Source organism: Lynx canadensis, chromosome F1 (genome assembly GCF_007474595.2).
Source record: "Lynx canadensis isolate LIC74 chromosome F1, mLynCan4.pri.v2, whole genome shotgun sequence".
Classification (NCBI taxonomy): Eukaryota; Metazoa; Chordata; class Mammalia; order Carnivora; family Felidae; genus Lynx; species Lynx canadensis.
Window position 1 is genome coordinate 14,469,850 of NC_044319.2, and position 20,224 is coordinate 14,490,073.

At 41.3% G+C, this 20,224-nt stretch overlaps 1 protein-coding gene across 4 annotated transcripts in view; it reads left to right on the forward strand.

Moving 5' to 3' along the window:
- The window catches only part of DNM3 (dynamin 3), a 551,444-nt gene that overhangs the window by 523,945 nt on the left and 7,275 nt on the right, over positions 1-20,224 (forward strand). For all 4 annotated transcript variants that reach the window (XM_030302287.1, XM_030302289.1, XM_030302290.1 and 1 more), the window contains 2 exons: positions 1,288-1,514; positions 2,181-2,423. In XM_030302287.1, coding sequence (XP_030158147.1) covers positions 1,288-1,514; positions 2,181-2,423 — 470 coding nt within the window. The remainder of the gene's footprint in view (positions 1-1,287; positions 1,515-2,180; positions 2,424-20,224) is intronic.

Below are 20,224 nucleotides of genomic sequence, written 5' to 3' on the forward strand. Positions count from 1 at the left end.
TTGGGATCATAGGGGCCCCTGGGTGGCTCAGTCAGTTGAGCGTCCAGCTCTTGATTTCAGCTCGGGTCATGATCTCACAGTTGGTGAGGTCGATCCCCATAAGGGGCTCTGTGCTGACAGGCGTGGAGCCTGCTTGGGATTCTCTCTCTCCCTCTCTCTGCCCTCCCTGCTCATGCGCTCACTCTCTCTCTGTCTCTCTCTGTCTCAAAAATAAATAAACATTAAAAAAATTGGGATCATAATACATTTCCTAAGTGTGTGGTGAGAATTAAATCAGAAGACTTCTGAAGGCACTTGGGACACACCATATTCCACTGGTCCTCACATTCACTTACTCCACATTTAATATTTCTGACGCCGAAGATGCATGTCACACTCAATGGCATCTTGGCATTCTGTCATAGTTTACTTGATGGTGTGTTCTCTTTGTGGCCCAGAAAATTATGGTGTCTTCAAATTACTGGTATCTTAGACTTGAAGAAATATGGTGGCCAGTGCTCTCTCCCTCAGTGTTGTGCAGTATATGCATCCTCTCCATTCTCATTCTGCTACAAAATGCCACTCCCCTAAGACTCATACGTATTGTTGGTACTTAAGTCTTTTTTCATGTATCTGCTAACTATGGAAACTCATGCCAGTTCTCATTACTGTTAAGTAGCTTCTACTGGAAACTTCTAGAAAGCAGAGACTCTCACTTTTTTTTGGTAAATCAACTTGCATAATTATATAAGGTTCTGTGTTTAATAAAAATTCACTTATTGGTACTAATTCCACTTTTGAGATGACATTGCATCCTGGGATCTTGCTAGTGTTTCAGTGATTTTGGTAAGAGCTAGGAATACCAAGGAGTGGATGGCTTGTGTTATTATATAGGTTTCTTACATCAGTGTTTTCTGTTGAAAACACTGCTTCTTCCCTCCTGGTACCTGCCTCGTCTCTAAGCCAAGCAGCCTCAGACAACATAGTGGAAATGCTTACGTAGCCAACAGGCCCTGCTCTGGCGATGGCAGGGTTTAGCCCTCTTTTCAACTAATGTAGGTTTTCCTTTAGTCCACAGCCATGAGACAGAGGGAAAAACTGTTCCTGCACTGGTGCTGAGAACTGGGAGGGCAGGAGGAAACTAGGAGTAAATAGATGCATACACACTGTACATCTTGCATACCTCACGCATCATGCACCTTTTCCCAGAGTGGGCTGTTGTAGACTTTGTCCACGGCCTCTGAGCCAGTTTATGCCATCTGGCCGCACGTGTGTTCCCATTTTTATTTTTCTGTGGTGACCTGACAGGTTAAAGATTTCATCAATTCGGAGCTCCTAGCACAGTTATATTCTTCGGAGGACCAGAACACTCTGATGGAGGAATCTGCTGAACAGGCGCAGCGCCGGGATGAGATGCTTCGAATGTACCAAGCCCTTAAAGAGGCCCTCGTGATCATTGGTGACATCAACACCGCCACCACTTTCACCCCTGCACCGCCTCCTGTGGATGACTCCTGGATACAGCACTCCCGCAGGTAGGAAAATGGCCCCATGTCACCGGAGGCCTGCCAAGCTCACCCGGTGCCATTTTCTGAGTTTGCTTCCAATATGAACCTGAAGAAAAAGGATAATGTAAGTCCAGGAGTGAAAGAGGAGGTCAGATTTTCTCAACCCCCTTCAAAAACAAGCACAAAACATCCCTACAGTGGAATGTTATGTGGCCATTAAAAAGAATAAGTTCTATACTGAAATGAAAAGATAGTCAAATTAACGTGAAGCTTTAAAAAAAAAAAAGTAAGTTGTAGAATGTTGTGTTCTAATATGTACAAAAAAGGAATTTAGAGAGAGAGAGAACATTGCATTATATGGCACTGTATTTTATTGTGTTGTATTATAGAAGGTATTTGAAAAGGATACACAAGAAACAGCTACTGGTTGTCTCCACAGAGTGCACGGTTGGGAGGAGGGAACCTCCTCTCCACCATTGACTCCTTGTATACCTTTTCTTTTTTTAAGTTTTTTTTAAAGTAATCTCGACACCCAGCATGGGGATCCGACCCAGGACCCTAAGCTCAAGAGCGGCATAGTCCTCCCACCAAGCCAGCAAGCAGTCAAAGTGTAATTTTTACAAAGCAACCAGGAAGCTATAAAATACTCTCTTAAAGATGAATTCAGACAGAAACTGCTCTGTCTCTCCCCAGGTCACCCCCTCCGAGCCCCACCACCCAGAGGCGGCTGACCCTGAGCGGTCCCCTCACGCGGCCCGCATCCGGCAGAGGGCCCGCGCCGGCCATTCCCTCTCCCGGACCCCACTCGGGGGCGCCCCCCGTGCCCTTCCGGCCCGGCCCGCTGCCCCCCTTCCCCAGCAGCAGCAGCAGCGACTGGTCCGGAGCGCCCCCGCAAGTGCCCTCCCGGCCCACCAGGGCCCCGCCCAGTGTCCCCAGGTGAGTGCTCTGCGCGCAGCACGAGCCGGTGTGTGCTCTTCGGTTCTCTTCTCATAGCATGACAGACAGAGTTTATTTGGAAAAGAAAATTGCAAAGATATTATCCTACACATTTGCGATTTTCACCCGGGAAGGGTATCGTGGGCAAAGGGTGGAGCCTGTGACACCATTTAAAAACCAGTATGTGGTCCAAACCTCTCCTTTACCAACTGGCACACACTTAATGAGACTACAGAAAACTGGGTCCAAATGAATGACATTTGGGCAGCTGTTCGTAGAATCTGAGAGAGCACTTTGAAAGGCAAGAAAGAGCTGTGGCGGGGTTATTGCAAGCTGTGTGCGCCATAGGTCCCGAGAGTATCAGGAGCTAAGGCCTTGCCTTCTCTATTACCAAAGGAGTTCTAGAAAACCACTAACTTCAAGGAATATTATCCATCTGCCCTCTGACCTATAACTCTTAAGCCCAATATTATTAACTTTAATGTAGCCTGAGCAAAAACTGGGCTGATTAGTTTGCAACTTTTTTTTTTAAACTACGCATAGAAATTTTAACACACACATGATGATTGCTGTGTGCAGTCACTAACCATACATGAGATGGAACTTTGTACATTTGAATAATACACCTTGGCATGTGTAAGCAGATTTTTCAGGCTTGTGAAACAAAATACTGAATAAGTAAACGAAACTTGAAACGTATACAGTTGAAGCTATATTCTCACTTTTGTGCGTTTACAGTCAAATATGTACAATGTGTACAATTAGAGATTTTAAAAATAGAAGGAATTAGGAGGTTTTTTCCTCAACATCAGAAATTTTCAAAGGAAAGAACATTAGCCCATACAGAAATTTAATTTTTTTAATTCAATTCAGAGGATTAAAATATCTGTATGCTTAATGAAGGAAAACCTTACTATGCATGTACCATAAAACAGAAGTGACTTCCTCCGACCCACGAAGCCTGAGTCACCTCACCCTCTGATTGCGGGCCTTACATTCATTCTGATCTTCATACTTTGGGGTGAAATGAAGAGAAGGGGCACCTTAAACATGTAAACAAAGGGTGGTGTAGCAGGAATGGCAGAGGATGTGAAATCAGAAAACCTTGTTTGTCACAGACCTCGCACAACTCATTGAACTCTGAGCTAGGGGTTCCCCATCTATGAAAGAGGAACGATTTCACCAAGGTCGTTGCCCACGTCATACGAAATGAGGTGTTTGAAAGAGCCTGATAAACTGCAAGGCACTGTGGTTGTTAGGGTTATCATCACTTTGGTCCCAATCAGAAAGGATATATGTACTCTCAAACCTATTTTTTTTCTTAAAAATAGGTTCAGTTTAGAACTCATTTGTGACACAGCTAAATTTCTAGTAATAATAGTAAAAGTGATAGCTAATATTTATTGTGCTCTCACTGTATGCTAGGCACTGTCCTAAGTGCTTTGCAGGTACATTTTTGTTTACTGAGCACAGCAACCCAAAAGGATAGGTTATTATCTGCTTTACAGATGAGGCACAGAGTTCTAAACAACTTGCCCAAGGCTGCTCAACCAGACCCGAATGGAGCTGGGCTTTAATCCCAAGCAGTCTGACTCCAGAGCCCAGTCTCCTGACCACAATACCAGGGTTTCTCAACCTCGGCACTGCTGGCATTTTCCTTGTGGGGGGCTGTCCCACGCACTTCAGTATGTTTTGCAGTATCGGAGCCTCTACCCAGTGGATGTCAGTCGTACTCCTCCCCTCCCCCCCAGTTGCAACTATAAAAATGGCAACATTGCCAGCGTGTTTGGGGAGGTGGGGAGTGGGGTGTAAAATCCCCCTCTCCTTGAGAACCACTGCACTACGGTATTTCAGAGATTTTTCCCTTCCATGTAAAAAATAAATTAAAAAAAAGATCATTGTTGAGTCTCACTGCAAGTCAGATTAAATTACTGTTTTAGGAAACTTCAGATGGACTGGGAAAGTGTCTGCCATTGTGCCAGGAAGGTATGGAGGCCACTGGGCAAGGGCGTTGAGAGTGGGAAGACAGGAGTCCCATAAAGAGTCGGCTATTTTGTCTGTTTTGCTATAAGAAGGAACCAGAGCAACCTGGCGGTGCCTTTCCTCAGGAACGAACATGCATGTCTTTGTTTGCTTGCTTGGCTTTTTTACCTCTTTGTTTCAGATAAGCTGGCTTGCCAATACCCTTCAGAGATTCTGTTGAATGCTGAATCGGTTTGTTAAGTGGGATGGAGTCGCCCTTGGTATTCCCAAGCTCCTGCGCACAAGGTAGCAGGCAGGAATTGGTAGCTTGCGCTAGAGAAGGGGAATCACCAGCTTTAATGCATCTGTGTTGGGGAATTTATAGGACAGCAGTTGTGTTATTCAAAATTTCTAGAATATTCTCAGCTTGGAGCCAGATCTAACTTGCCCTGGCCTTGAAAAGAGTCTCAAATGTAAAACAGAAATGAGAGTTCAGAGTAAAAGAGGAAAGTTGGTTATTGTGCTGAGCCTTCAAGTTTCAGCGCCAGTTCAGCACAACGGGAGGGAAACCCCTCTGGGGGGGTGGGGGGGGGTCACCTGAGAGGGAGCAAGAAAGACTCTGTCAGGATCCTTATGCCTATTAAAGTTTAGCTTTAGATGAAGAATTCTGACCACATAAAGTCTGTTTTTAATAAAAGCCAGAGCAGGAATCCTACCAAATGCAAGCCAGAAATGGGGTTTAAGATTTCAAAAAAAAAAAAAAAAAAAGGAAAGAAAGAGAAAAGGAGACGACGAAGATGGAAAAAGAAAGAAAAAAGTTGAGGAAGCTCTTGTTGAAACTTCACCTTGTTCTGTTTATTTATATATTCTGATTTCCCTCTATGAGTTGCCTCCATTTTCTCTATTAAAAACTTAAAAAAAAAAAATGAAATGCCATTATCCATCATCTCCAGGAAAACAACCCTTAGCTTTCCCAGAAGGAAGTTTGATTTTTTTTCCCCTAGCTCTTTACTTTCTTAAGGGCCCTTTCTCGTCCTTTATCTGAAACCAGAAACTCATAACGTGACAAGACAGTACAAACCATGTCCCGCCGGCTCCCTGTTGGGCATTAATATTACAGAGGCAGTAACTGAACTTTTAGAGGCAAAATATTCCGCCATTCGGCATGTGCCTGCACGTAGCTTTCTTCTGGATAATTTGCAACTTCATTAGCAAGTTATGATTTTGACTTTTAAGAGCATATATACTTTTAACCCTATTCAAAGGTAATGAAAGCACTTACAGTTGGACAGAAACCATGAGCGTTCTGCTTTTTTTTTTTAATTATTATATATTTCCATTCCAATGTAAAGGAAGAGGAAGGAGAGAGGCGGGTGGAGTCATTTTTGGTCCCACTTTTCTCAGCTGCTCAAGCTGTTCTGGTTTATGTGCGTGGAGGCTTTCGGTGAGGAAGCTGGAAATACTGCGAGCTACATGCCTGTTTTAATTACTTCCACCTGAGCTGGGGGGCATCTCTGTCCCAAAGAGACTCACCAGTAGGGATGCTTCTGTCATTAGTAAGTTCAGTGTACACAAATCTGATTTGTGGAACATTTTCTACCACCAGGATATCTGACGTGCCCCTCCCCTCTCGCCCCACTCAACTCCTCTGAAGGGGCTAAAGCCCAGTTTGAAAATCCCAGCCAGTTGTGTTCTTGTTTAGCAAGATGATCTTAAGCAGACATCACCACCTCTTTAGGGGCCCTATTCTCTTACTTGAAGATCCCAATCTTCATCAAATACTAACGTTGGGGCTGATGTAGCTATTTTCAGTCACAGCTTCTTAAAATTAGTTAATTGGGAATCACAGCCTTTGACATTAACAGAACAAATTAACTGAAGCAGAGCGTGTTTTTCCTGGCAACAGCTGATTCTGGCATTATTTTACTCATTTGTCTTCTCCCCTCTCCTTGGACTAAGCTATTTTGCAACAGTCAAAAGGGGATAAGGGTGGGAGGAAGGGTCTCTATCCAAGGAAAAGCAAACTTCATTTGCCTCGTCACTCAATCCTCTCTTTAAAAAAATATATATTGAAAAACTGAAGTATGTTCTTTTAACTACCCTTGTCACCAAGTCTGATGGTGTCTTTTAAAAATGGCAAAACTGAATCATAGGAAAGGATTTGGCTTTTACCCCAACTCCTCCACATGACAGAAACGCAAGATGGAAACCAAGAAACGCTCCATCAGAGGACTCTCTGATGAGTGCCATCGCGAAGCTGGCACCCTGCTCTGCGTGCGCAGCCCCGGAGGGGCATCAGCACTGCCACAGGGTTTCCCACTCGGACCCATTCCGTGACTTATTCATTTCCCCCGACTTGACATGGCACCCTTGTGCCATGGCACCTTCCAGTCCCCCATTCTCCATAATTTACTGCTAAACCAACCATGGCAAAAGATACATAAATCCCTCTACACAAGGAGATAATTGTTGCACTCATGGTCTTTTCTTTAAGGAAGTAAAAGCCATTTGGTTCTCTTTACAATTTAATCTTGTTTCAGACATTTGACGTTGATACCCTGCTGTGCTATATCTCTTTTACATATTTTATATGTTGATTTAATTGACAGTTGACACGGAACCCCTTTCACTTAGGGATAAGGTCTCCTTGTTTTGTTTTGTTTTGTTTTTCAGCCAGTCCCCCAAATTTTGAGTAAGGACAAACCCACGATTCTTATAAGTGTGTCTTTGCATCCCTAACATGAAGGTTTGGTGCCATGAAGGATGAAGCTGCTGAGAATTGAAGTCATGGGCTTAGGGTACATGGACAATTAAGCGACTTTGGGGACTAGCCTGTGTCCGACTCTCCCGCAATCATGTCCTGGAAACATCCTGATTTGCTCCCTCTTCAAGAGCCCTCTAAAAGTATGACTTCTCTTAGCAGCTGAGTGTCATTTGGACAAATGATGAATTCGCCTTGTGATTTCTGATTTCAGCCATGAGGTTTCTTTTTTTTTCCTTACTGTCCTTCCCCTTTAAAGAACAAATAAATAAATTTATGATTAGGTAGTCTGATTTTTCAGGGAACAGTTTTTATTTTTAGCGACTGGATTTAAAAGTTAAGCAAAAAAAATTTTTTAAGTATAAATGCCAAGAATAGAAACAACTTTGAGGTATTCTTTCTGATTCTTAATACTTAATGCATTTCATGAGGCTGCTGTGTCACAAAATTTGTTACTGAAATCCCAAATGTAATTAATAATTTGTTGCAGGTTTAACATGAGTTGTCATGATGCTTCATATATTTTAATGAAAACAGAAATGTGGCCATAAACTGTTCACTAAATAAAATATTCAATTTAATTTAAGCCCCTCAATTAACTATCCCATCAAAATCATTCAAATTCCACAACGATTCTGGTCGTAACATAATATTGCACTGAGGTGAATCGATGGTTAATGGCAAAGTTTTTCATTCTTCAGTCTTGGTTTCAATCTGGTTTAAGTGAAGGTAAAATTAGTCTGGTGGTTTCCTTCTTGGGTCTAGCAAACTTGAGTCTCCTTTACACAAACATCTCCATCCTGCCACAGTGCGAATGACGGGCAGCGTGTGTAGGTGAGGCCCGGGCACAGAACTGCAAGGGTTCTGAAGGTCAGAATCTGGGAGTTTTGCAGAGGTGTTGAGGCGGACTTCAGATTGCCTTTCTGTTTTGGATGTGTCCCCTATCTTACTTTTCCAAACATCCGATGTGGCAGGAGGATAGAAGAAAAAAGAAAAGAAGGAAGGATCTACATCAAACTAAGTACAAGCAACATAAATGCAGACAGGCTGCAGGCAGTGGTAAATATAACAATATGCCGCTGTTAGCCCAGTGGTAACTGGCATTAAGTTAACGGAATACAACTGTTTCCACATCCCATGACAAATAATAGCAAATAGCTCTGTCATTGTTCTCTCTGGGGTTCTAAATTGCTAAGCTTCAGCCATTGCAGGGAAAGCCCTTCTGAGTTTCAAGATACCCAGCCCTGCCCTGGGCTTCACCTGATTGATAGAGGAAGACAGCCAAGACGGGAGTCTGGCACAAGAGCCACTGACCAGTGAAAACTGCACAGTAAATGATGATTATTCTTCCTGTGGCCAGTCGGCAGCAAACTGTCACCGGTTGGAATCTGCTGAATGTTCCTCTATACAAGTTGATGTCAGCTCAAAAAAGAAAAGAACAGAGCAGAAGAGAAAAGAGAAAGAAAAGCGAACTGCACCCGGTGTAAGCAGCCAGGCGCACACAAGCTAGTACTGCTCTTTCATCGTGCCCTCTTTTGTCTCCGTCGCTGTGAGAGAAGAGTGATTTTCCAGGGAAATCCTTCACATGCAGACAGTTCTGGTTAGATGGCATGTTTTTCAGTGACTTCAGAGATCCATAGCACGAACAGCTCATTCTCGGAGTGTGCTGCTCGGATAAAATTTAGAGGTGAGAGAGCCACAATTCATGGCTCTGAGCTGCCGGGTGCTTCTTCCTCCCCTCTGACTTATCAGCTACTGTGAAAGACTAGAAGCGAAATTTAGCTTACAAGAGTTGCTTTAGCTGATAAACAGCCAGGAAATTAAACATGAAATTGTAAACACTGCATCTTTCACTCAGAATGTGCCTTAAATGCTTACCTCCAGCAGTATGAGAAAGGGAGTTGAGGACTTAGCTGAGGGTTTGATGGCTTTTGTCTGCCTGACATAACTTTATTGCTGCTTAAACACAGAATTTTTAAATGCCCAACACTGAAATCCTTTATCTCACCAGAGCCAACATACTGTAACCATTGTCTGGGGGAACCTCTGAAGCTAAACACGTATTTACACCCTTTAGTTGCCAAATGAAATCCATCTGGCTTACTAAATGCTGTTGCCAAAAGAATATTACACTTTTGGTCTGGCCGGTATTTTCAAGTGTGGGGGGAGGGGGACAGTGTTGGGAGGGCATTGGCTTGAGAGAATCTGTATGTGTATTGATGCCCTATTACCTGTACGTGGATGAAGCTGAGATCACTTGGCAACTCTGATCAAAAATAGAAGAATTCCTACCTAGGGCAAAGTCTAAAGCCACAAGGTATTTAGGCAGCCTCATCATGGTATGGTACTTTCTTTTCCTTCTGGCTGCTTTTTAGGCATCAGAGCCACGTGATAAGCAAACCCACAAATAGCGGGTACCCTAATTTCTGGAATTATTTTTTTAATGATTCCCATAAACACTAGGAAGTGTGTTCCTAGTGTTCCAGCCAAAATGATCAGCTCACATGAACTGTAGAGAGAACACATTCCATCCAAGGATCAGAAAAAAAAAATGGTTAATCAAAATGGCAAGTGGCAAAATTCTCAATCACTCATGGTCAATGTCAAGGCTGGGCCTTCTTGACTTACTTCAATTGCTCAGACATAAGGAGAGTTCCAAACCTTCATCAAGTCAATGTTTTCCCCCATTGGAATTAGTTTCACACCAAAAATTAGGAAACAGTGTAAATACTGGGAACCCAGTAAATGTGCAAGTTAATATAAAATTTAGAAATAAGCTCCATTCCCGGGGCGCCTGGGTGGCTCATTTGGCTAAGCATCCGACTCTTGATTTCAGCTGAGGTCGTGATCTCACAGTTCATGAGTTGGAGCCCCGCACTGAGCTCTGCACTAACAGTGCGGAGCCTGCTTGGGATTCCCTCCCTCTCTCTCTCTCTTTCTCTCTCTCTCCCCCCCCCCCCCCCCCGTGCACTCTCTCTCTCTCAAAGTAAACAAATAAACTTTAAATAAAAATAAACAGAAATAAGCTCCATTCCTCCCCTGCTTCCTTTGCGGAAGGGCTGACAAACCCAGTGGAGAGGGAGACTAACGAGACCTGGATAACCACAAAGTAGCCGCACCGCCACACAAGAGTCCCCAGGCTTCTGTGGCAGGTCTGAGAACCAAGAGGAAGTGAGACTGTGTGAGAAGAAGGCTTCAGGTGGTTTTGAATATGATCTGGGAAGTGATTTTATTTTATGGTCAAATATAGCAGTTTTCTCCACCACGTAAATATTACCTATATTTGGTTTCAGATTTCCATGAGGCAGCATTATCTAAATTTATTTTGGTCAGTATATATGACATTGATCTAGAATGAGACCTCTTGTGAGAGTAGATGAGAAAGACTTTCAAAGGTATTTTGCAGCCCAGAAAGTCTAAAATGAAATTATTTCACTTGGGCATGGATGCTTATATAAGATACATTCTGTACCATGTGTATTTTTTTAAGGTTATATTAGATTGTTCTCAAAGCCAATTTTAAGAGTGAATGAAATTTTTCCCTCAAATAAATCTACCCTTAGCATCATGCTCAAGGGACTTTGCCAGAAAGTCTATACACTGCTGCACCTTTAGACCACCATTCACGGAGGAAAAGCTATAAAACCTGAGGAAAATGTCTACTTATTTTTAAAACAACTAGAATTTCTTTTTTGCTTCTTGGTAGTGTTGGAAAATATTTTAATAACTAAAATAATAAAACTTCATGTGAGGCAAATTCTACCTTAATTATTGCCTCTTGGGGTGGAAAATTAAGGAAACATTAGTAAATGTGTTAACTAGAGAAACCACCACAGTAATTTCCCTCCACATATCTGAGTCTAAGGTCAAAATAAAACCCATGCTACACATATTATTTGAAAGAAAGCAAACTTCTAGTTTTAGCTCGACAATAGCAGTGTCAGAGTACTCAGGACTGAAACTAATGGACCACAAAAATCCCTGTGACTCATCATTAGACACTGATTAACTTACTTAAATGCCCTATTGTTCAGTGTAGGAATCTGTAACAAGGCATGTTGATATGATTACTTGATTTTTTTTAATATTCCAGACACTCTAAATTATCCCATTACCATCTTAATACTTGAAAACTCATTTTAAAGCACAGTATCTTTGAATAGACATGTTGAAATAGTGCCTCTCCTTTTTGCTTAAAACTTTGGTGTATAATTGACTGCATCTTATAAATTTCCTTCTTTTTTTTTTTTTTTTAACCATACTTGCCTCCTCCAACCCAGGACCTTTTCTCCATATGTAGCTATTTGATGTATGTTGTTCATTCACCGTCCTCTAGGTGACTGAACGACACATGGGGCACTCGTGCCAATAGCCACTGTTACTGTACTGTTCCAAAGTCCCCTTCCCTGTTGAGCAAGAAGAAAATGTGAGCGTCACAAGGAGTCCTTGCAACTTGTAAATACTTTCATAATCTCCACAGACTGTTCAGCTTTCAGTTAAAGTGTTGTTCTTTTTATGAGTAAAGCTTGCTTTTCTATACTTTTTCCTACGGAGTTCATGCTGCTTATTAAGTGTGCATTTTGAGAGGTAAAAATACGAAGCCAGAACAATGAAGGTAGCACTGACCACTGTCTCCAGTTGAGAAAGCAATATTAAATCAGAAAAGCGAGGTCTTAGAACCTTTCTCTTTGCTGCATTCTCATTGCACTCTTGCTTTGTACCCCAATCCTGAGTTCCCTTGTCCCTCAGGTGAGCCCTACATCCAACAGGACAGTCTTCCTTTAGTTACTTATGTCGGACACCTGCCTTCTAGCTTCTAGTGTTTGGCAGGCCAGCAGGATGAGGTAATAATCAGAAGAAAATGTTCTGGTTCTTTGGCCTCATCCACGTACAACATTATCCAAAACAGTTTTCTGTGAGTGAGAACAGAGTGGCTTTGAGATCCCTTGGCCTAACGTTCTGTAGGAGTGTGGAGGAACAAACTAACTCTTTTGATCCCTTCTAAGATAATGGAAATATAAATTATATCTTCCTTTGCCTGTCCTTTCCGTGATGTTTACAGACAGATGTATGTAGAAATGAGAGCCTTTCACTTGTAAACATGTTGGCTTCACTTTCTCCAAGTCAAGCCGTCTTCTTAAGCACAGCTCCGTGGTCATTACAGCAGTGTTTTCCTAAAAGCATATTTTGTGAACTATTCCTCCAGGATGATGGCAGTTTTGTAAGACAGATGCCTAAAAGACATATGGTTTTCATAGATTTTTCCGTCTAGACTAGCTTTATTTAGTGACTTTTGGTCTGAATTGGTCTAGTTAAAGTTTCTGTAGAAGCTTGTATAAAAATTTTAAATGTGGGCATACCGTTAAGGTGTAAAACAAAAAGTTTGACTTCTTATTGGCAATAGATTAAAAGGGATTGGTTGAAAGTTTCCTTCAGGTTAAGTAATTCTGACCATCCTCTATGCCCACTCGTCCACTCCACTCCCACAACACTGTCCAGAATGGAAAGGCTTACCCCTCAAATCCTATAACTGTTAAATTCATATACTTTTCAGTTTTCTTGAGTAAATTCTTTGTGTTCCAGTTGATGTGTGTGCGTGTGTTAGAAAGCTATAATTCTTTCTGCAGACTCTTTACATGGCCCAGGGGACATATGATTCCTTGCCCTTTTAGCACCAATTTTTACAAACACAGCATTTCCCTCATTTAAAAAAAAATAAAAGTAAAAAAAAATAAAAGCACCCATCAAGCCGTCGAGTAAAGGAGATGGAACATTTGGGAGTTTTTGTAGTACCTTCAGCCACTGATAAAAATTCTGTTTTTCAATGCAGTTTCGGAGCCAGCATCAAAGACTCGTTTAGGAACAGTATGACACTTTAAGAGGAAAATAATTACTTGTAGACTTGCCTAGAAATCGGCCTTTTGCTCCCTCTTTTGTGAGAGCTAACGCCATGGCTCAATCCCAGTCTAGCTGTATCAGAACGAGGAGGCTCGTGGAAGGGGGAATGTTGGCCACTCTGTCTCCACCAGGATCATCACCTGGCTATGCGCTAAGCATTTAATTGGACTTAGTCACATATTTGTTCACTGACATGGCAGCTTGTGAGGCACACTGCCTCTCTGTTTTCCTGTTTGCTTTAAACTTTTTTGTTTTTAAAACTTGAGCTCTAAGGCATGTTAGAGCTCCTCCTGCTGGATTTTTTTTTTTTTTTTAATCATCCCTGGGATTGTAATTAGTAAACCGGTAACTCTTTGTCTCCATTTCTGCCACTTGGACTTATAGGCGTAAGTGGCCAGAAAAAATATCACGTGGTGCTTTTAAAACTGGCCTTTTAATTCACCAGGTATCACGGTCAGGCAGAAGTGAAACACTGGTGCAACAAAAATCTTCCCTAAGTCTTCAAATTCCTTGATCTCTGTTTTTTTGTTACTAAAATAAAAGGAATTAGAAAGTTAACTTTTCCATCAATATTTCTAGTCACATATTTGCCCTGAGGTAAGGCCCCAAGTCAGATACACATGGCTGCAAGGCTCTTGCCCTCTGTCAGAGAGGGATAAAAAGCCTTTTCTGTCTTTCCAAACCAGAAACAAATATTCCAGTTCTATGTAGAGATTCAAAGGGGCGCCCCTTTCCTCCCCATCCCTGCTTCTTTTTCCTCTTCTCACTGACTTGAGATGACAAAGGAATGTGCATCTCCTCTCCCAGTAGCTGGTTCTTAGCACCTCCTTCCCAACCTCTCCTCCTTCCCCCAAATGGCGGAGTTGGCCAACCCCTTCCCCTGGTGCCTGGGGTGGGAGTGAGGGGGAGGGCAGGGAGAAGAGGACAGAAGAAGATGAAGAGGGTTAGACATAGTTGTGCCCCAGCAACATCAATGGGACTAGGTTTCTACATCATGTAAGTTCTTGGAGATCTCTTTGGGGATTTCTCAAAAGAGAGAGAGAGGAGGAGGGAGGGAGGGAGGGAGGGAGAAAAGAGGAGAGAGGGAGAGAAATGGAAGAAAATCATCGGAAGGGACACTGCCTAACTTCATTCAATAGCCATGTGCGTGTAAAACTCTTTTCAAACCACATCCTTTCTTTTACCACTGTATCCCTCTCACCTTCTGCTTCTTTGCAGATCTTTGAGTCTTTCCCTCCACCCAGCTTTTCTGTTATCAGTGATAACAGTCCAGAGGCTAAACCATGGGGTTTTTTTAATCTCAAAAATAATGCTGTTAAGGAATCATATTGTAATACAACCCCAAACCCTCTAAGTTCTCCGTTTTATGAATTAGGACTCAGAGCAAAACAAGGAATTTTGGCACTTGTGATAAAGAACAAGACAACATTTTGTTTCTCAAACTGACAGTGCTTTTTTTTTTCTAGCTTTCTTTCCTTCACACATACTATTTCCTATTTCTTGGGCTGCCAGTCCCCTCAACTTCCCTTGCTTTCTGGAAGTCCTTCTAACCCCCTAACCTTCCAATCCCAGGCTAAGACTCCAGGTGTCCCTGAAACTCCTGAGGCACAGCCCTGTCAGAGCACTTACACTGTTGCCCCATCTCGAATAGAAACTCCTAGGCAGTGATTATGTTTCCGTACCTCTGACTTAACACAGCACGTAGCACATAAACAGGGCTTACTGGGAAATGAAAGAATACAAAATGAGTTGATGTGCAGCACTTAATCGAAATTTATTTTGGAATTAACGCAATATTTAGTGTACTGTAGGAAACAATTTAGGGGCTCCTGGGTGGCTCAGTCGGTTAAGCATCCGACTTTGTCTCAGGTCATGATCTCGTGGGTTCGAGCCCCACATCGGACTCTGTGCTAACAGTCCAGAACCTGGAGCCTGCTTCAGATTCTGTGTCTCCTTCTCTGTCTGCCCCTCCCTCGCTCGCATTCTCTCTCTCTCTCTCTCTCTCAAAAGTAAATAAATATTTTTTTAAAAAATTTTTTAAGAATTTAAACACAAATACTTTCTCTCTTGTTCTGTTCTATTCAAACGCTTGCCTGCCTGAATGCTATTATAAAATTATTTTGTACAAATCACAAAGTGAGCAGAGTTAATGTGGGCAAATCATCCTTTAAGCTACTTTTTTGCTGGAATCACGGAAGTGGGTATATCTGTACTGTCCCTATGAATGAAATCCATGTGGGGAGGGAGATTAAAATTACCATTTATCTCAGGGACTAATTTATACAGGATATTAGATGTTTATATCATCAAATAACAGTTGTGGACTATTTTTCCCCTTATGTTCTTACTTCAGATTCCATCAACTGATTCATACTTTCCCAATGACATATGTTATAAAATCATGGGTTCATTTTCACAGGGGAAAGAAACTGGCTCTAATATGTAGCACGAATCATATTAGAGAATTCTTAAACCCTTTAAGTGGACTCCAAGTTCTCTGTTCTTTCCAACATCTACTGTAAACTATTCTTGGACAGTATTGGCTCATTGTGTTGCTAACGCTGAAAAGGCCAAAAATATGCTGGATGGCAGCCTATATTATTTTTTATAATAAATTACAAACTACTATCTTCCATGTGGTCAATATCCTGACCGTTGTAGCATTTTTTAAAATAGCCTCATAGCTTCTAGATATGCAAAAATCTGTTTGAGCATTAATAAATGCTCAAAATAAGAAGCAAAGCACAAACGCAACTGTGTTTAAAATACTGTCTCATAAGCTGGTAGAGCAGACATTTGCAAGAGGAAGGTCCTAGTTAGTTGCTGTTCCATTTCACCCAGAGGTGCTCTCCTGAATTGTCCTTGGCATATTCATTCATTCCCATCCACTGAACTACTGGTTGGGACACTGCCCTCTGCAGGTGCTGTGGAGGACTGTCAGCAGGATAAAGAATAATCTTGGTTCATTGGAAGTTTATTAATGTCATTTAGATGATGAACTATGTATAAACTATATATACATGCCTTAAACTGTGAAAAACAATGCAAGGATGACGGAATTCAGGAGGACCGTGGAGAGACAAGGCATTACAGTTCCCAAGGGAGAGAGACTATGGACACCCCCGACTCAGCTGATCCACCAGGGCCATGTTTGCCTGGGGCTGCTTTCGGGACAAGCCCAGCAGAGCCCACTGTGGGAGGTGCTCTTTATGATTTTAGAAAACTCAGAAGCAGTTTTTGTTTTAGTTCTATTTTGTTCTGTTTTCTAAGAAATTCCCCAGATGTAGCCTTACTTCTTATGGTTCAGTACACAAAACCCTTCATTTAAAAAAGGGTGTTTTGTTTTTGTTTTGTTTTTTACCTGTTTCATCAATAAGATAAACAAGTTAGGCAAGTTGGTATCAGATCCTGTGACTCCTAGAAACTGGGATGTGTAACTCTACCATCATCCTAGTGTAATTCTATGTAAATTGAATTTTTGAGACAGAAGTATTTTAAAGCCTCAATTATCTTTAATAAGGAGAACTTGTGGTATAAAGAAGCCTGTTGCATATCCTTTTCTAGGCAAATACTACCCTGGTAGGCATATCTCATTCCTCTAGATGTGTTAATGTTTGTATATCTTTTTTGAGTGTTTCCTTTTTTTTGGGGGGGGGGGGAGCGTGGTTCACCTAGCTAATTTAGGTTGGATTTCAGTCTTAACCCTCTCCAAAGATGACAATTTGGAATGCATGTTCATAGATACTTACTTTCTGTACTTACTGACATTATCATAAGCAAATACAAGCTTCCCTAAGCAAGTATATCCTTCTGGTGATGACTAACAAGAAAACTATCAGAGATACAGTATCTTGGTCTTTACAAAATAAACCTAACACCTCTCTGACCCATCTTACATCTAATTCTCAAACGTGTCAAAGTATTTCTATAATCATTTCTTCATCCTTCTTAAGAGTTTTTTTTGGTACTTTCTCTTTTTGCTCATACTTTATCTGCAAGTGAATTGAATTGCTAATAAAGTAAGACCAAAATCACTTATTATACCTTAGAACAATGGTTTTCAGAGCCTGGTCCCAGGACCAGCAGCATTGGCAGCATCTAGGAACTTGCTAGAAATGTCTCACCACATTAGAAACACTGTGTGGTACCCAGCAATCTCAATTTTCACAAGCCCACCTGGGAATTCTGACTTATGGTCCAATTTGAGAACCATTGCCTTAGCACATGCTAATGTAACTGTCCAGTAGAAAGAATCCTGGCCTGGGAGTCAGGAAATCTTAGTTGAAACATAGAAGAGGAAGGAAACTGAGCTGCGTAGACTCAGTCTGGCTCATACATTTACCAGTCTCATAATTCCCACTTCCCACCCCAACAAGGAATAAAGGCAGGGGCAGAAAGACCAAGCCATTTCAACAATCAGTGTTATGGTACCTGGTGGCAAGAAACTAGAGGAACAGTCATTTATTTCCACCACCATCCCACACTAAAGCAATTTGCCCTATAGAATTCTCCCCCAACCCCTGTTAAGATAGGCCTCACATCATGAATACTCAAAACCAGCTAACCCAAAGCAGAGCAGATGAAATTTTAGTTCTTCCATTCTTAGAAGAGAACTGAAAGAGACAGTAAGACAAATAATGCATTTTTCTCTTATCAGTAAAGCCAGTCCCCACCCCACCCCCGCCCTCAATGCCACCCACCCTGCATGAGCATTGGACTTTCTTACAAAAATTGTCATTGTCCAAAAAGACTGTAAAAGGTTCATCCCTGCAGCTACAAATGCAACTGCAAGTATTACATCTTTCCCTTTGATTTGGAAGCAGAAACATGGCTCTTCTATCATAACCATAAACCGCCCACACACAACACAGTGTTTCAATAAACACTAAGTGATGCAAGATGCTCCAGATCCATGTAATGGGTTACTTAATGAAGCCCATCACTAAACAAAGCAACTGAGCAAAATTTGGTACAAAACAATTTTGCTTTGCCCAAAACAAACTGTCTTATGAGGTGAATGTCTTTGGAAACTCTTTGGTTAGGAAGTAGACCCATGAAATGGCCTTAACAGTAAACCTTAAATGCATTTCTGATCTTCAAGTTGGCAAACAGCATTGCTTATTAAGAAAATCACACTGAACAACTTAATGCTCCTCCTGAATTGCTTCCTAGTAGAGTTTTCTTGTTTTGGAAACAAAATGATGCCTATTCCTTCTAGGAGGGTGGGGAGGGGGATCTTTCAGGATTTTTAATTACTAAGCATAGATAGATAGATAGATAGATAGATAGATAGATAGATAGATATAGATAGATATAGATATAGATGTTACTTTAACCTGAAATGGTGCATATTTTAAAGATGTCACAATTATTTTGAAAGCACATGATGGAAATTTTGTCCTTTATCCTTTTAGTCATTGATTCACCATGCAGGTATGCAGTGCCTATTTAATGCAAGGCCCTAAGGGACGCTTTTAAAGAGCTCATAATGGAGAGATTCTCCTGATTTCTTTATTAAAAACCATGCCACGAGCCAAAGATCTTGCAAGTTTAACAAGAAAAGACAAAAGTGCCAGCACAGAGCAGACAGTTACGTTCCCCTAGTGTCCTGCCTTGCTTCCTTTCTGCACTTGCCCATTACCGTTGTCTTTTTCTTGGTCCATCAGCATGATCCAAAACTGGGGACGAGATTAATGAGCAACAGTTGGGCCATCAGAACATTTAAATCTCTCCCTTCTCTATACCCATGATTGAACTCCTCCCTCCCATCCTCATCACATAATTTCTAATTTCTTATAACCTCATTATAGACCTACATTCTCTTATGTCTTCCAAGTTTTATATATTGCAGTTGAAATCATATTTGCCCCTGCTTTTTCCACTTGAAATGAGGTGCGATAGTAAAAACCACTTGCATACTTGTCTATCCTGTTCATCTTCCACTCTGAATAGATTCTGAGTTTTTAGTATATGTGCTGCCGAAGCGAGCACGATTCTGAGTTTTTAAAAATCATGCATCATAATGCAGTCCACATAGTAGACGCTCAATAAATTTTGCATGCAACGTATAACTAGAAAGCATGTTATAGATCATCTAGTCTGAGTCTCCTATGCCTGTGATGGGGAAACTCAGGAAGTTCTCTAAAGAACTTCCGGTGGTTAGTGAAGGTACAAATTGGCAGCTGGAGCTAGAATTCATGTCTCCTGACTCCAGATCTAGTACTCTATCAGCGGAAACTCGCAGATAAACACCTCAAAACTATTCTTGGCCCCATTGGATCTGTCCCCTCTGATCTGGCCTGTACTCTAACCTAGCCAAACATCTTTGTTTAGACACTTTTCAGCCATTCATTTGTACATTATTTAATAAATTTTTATTCACTGCCTTCTTTTATTCACTGCATAATCACATTATGCTAAATGATGAATATACATAATAAATACACAATATGTGGTCTCTGCTCTCAAGGAATTTATCAGAAACTATAGACAATAATCTAGTGAATAATAATTACAAACAGGATTAAGTGCTATGAAATACACAAATACCATGAAGTGACTGGGGGCAGGGTGGTTGGAAACTATAGGATGGTCAGGAAGGACTGAGGAATGACATTTCAGCCAAGAACAAAAGGATCAGAAGAGAACTTAGTTTGTATTCGTTTCTCCCTTTGCTACAATCCTTGGTGCAAGCTATCATGCATGCAGGAAACAGTTACCAACCCGCCATGCCATGTTGTATCCTGCCTCTCACTGAATTTGTAATTTAATATCCACTTAAAAAAAAAATCCCCTAATTAAGTCCAACCCATTATTGAATCTTCTGGTAGAGTTTCCTTCCTTCAAGTTCAAATTCTGGCCAACTCCCTCCCCACCTCCCAGAACTGCTTAATTGCTAAGAATACATTTCTATGGGTTATGTGACTATTTATCAAACTCGCTGAGGACAGGAGGCCTATTATTTAATACTTACTCCAAACATCTATTAAAAAATTGAGTATATATGTTATAGGTAACATTTCCAAAGGTCAAAATCCTACATGTCACTGTAGCTTTTTTTTTTCTTTCTGCAGCAGCAATGATTGACTAACAAATATCTTTATGTAATGTAAAGATCAGTGAATACTCATCAATTGCTTCTCTTTTTACTTTATTATTATTTATTTTAAGAGAGAAAGAG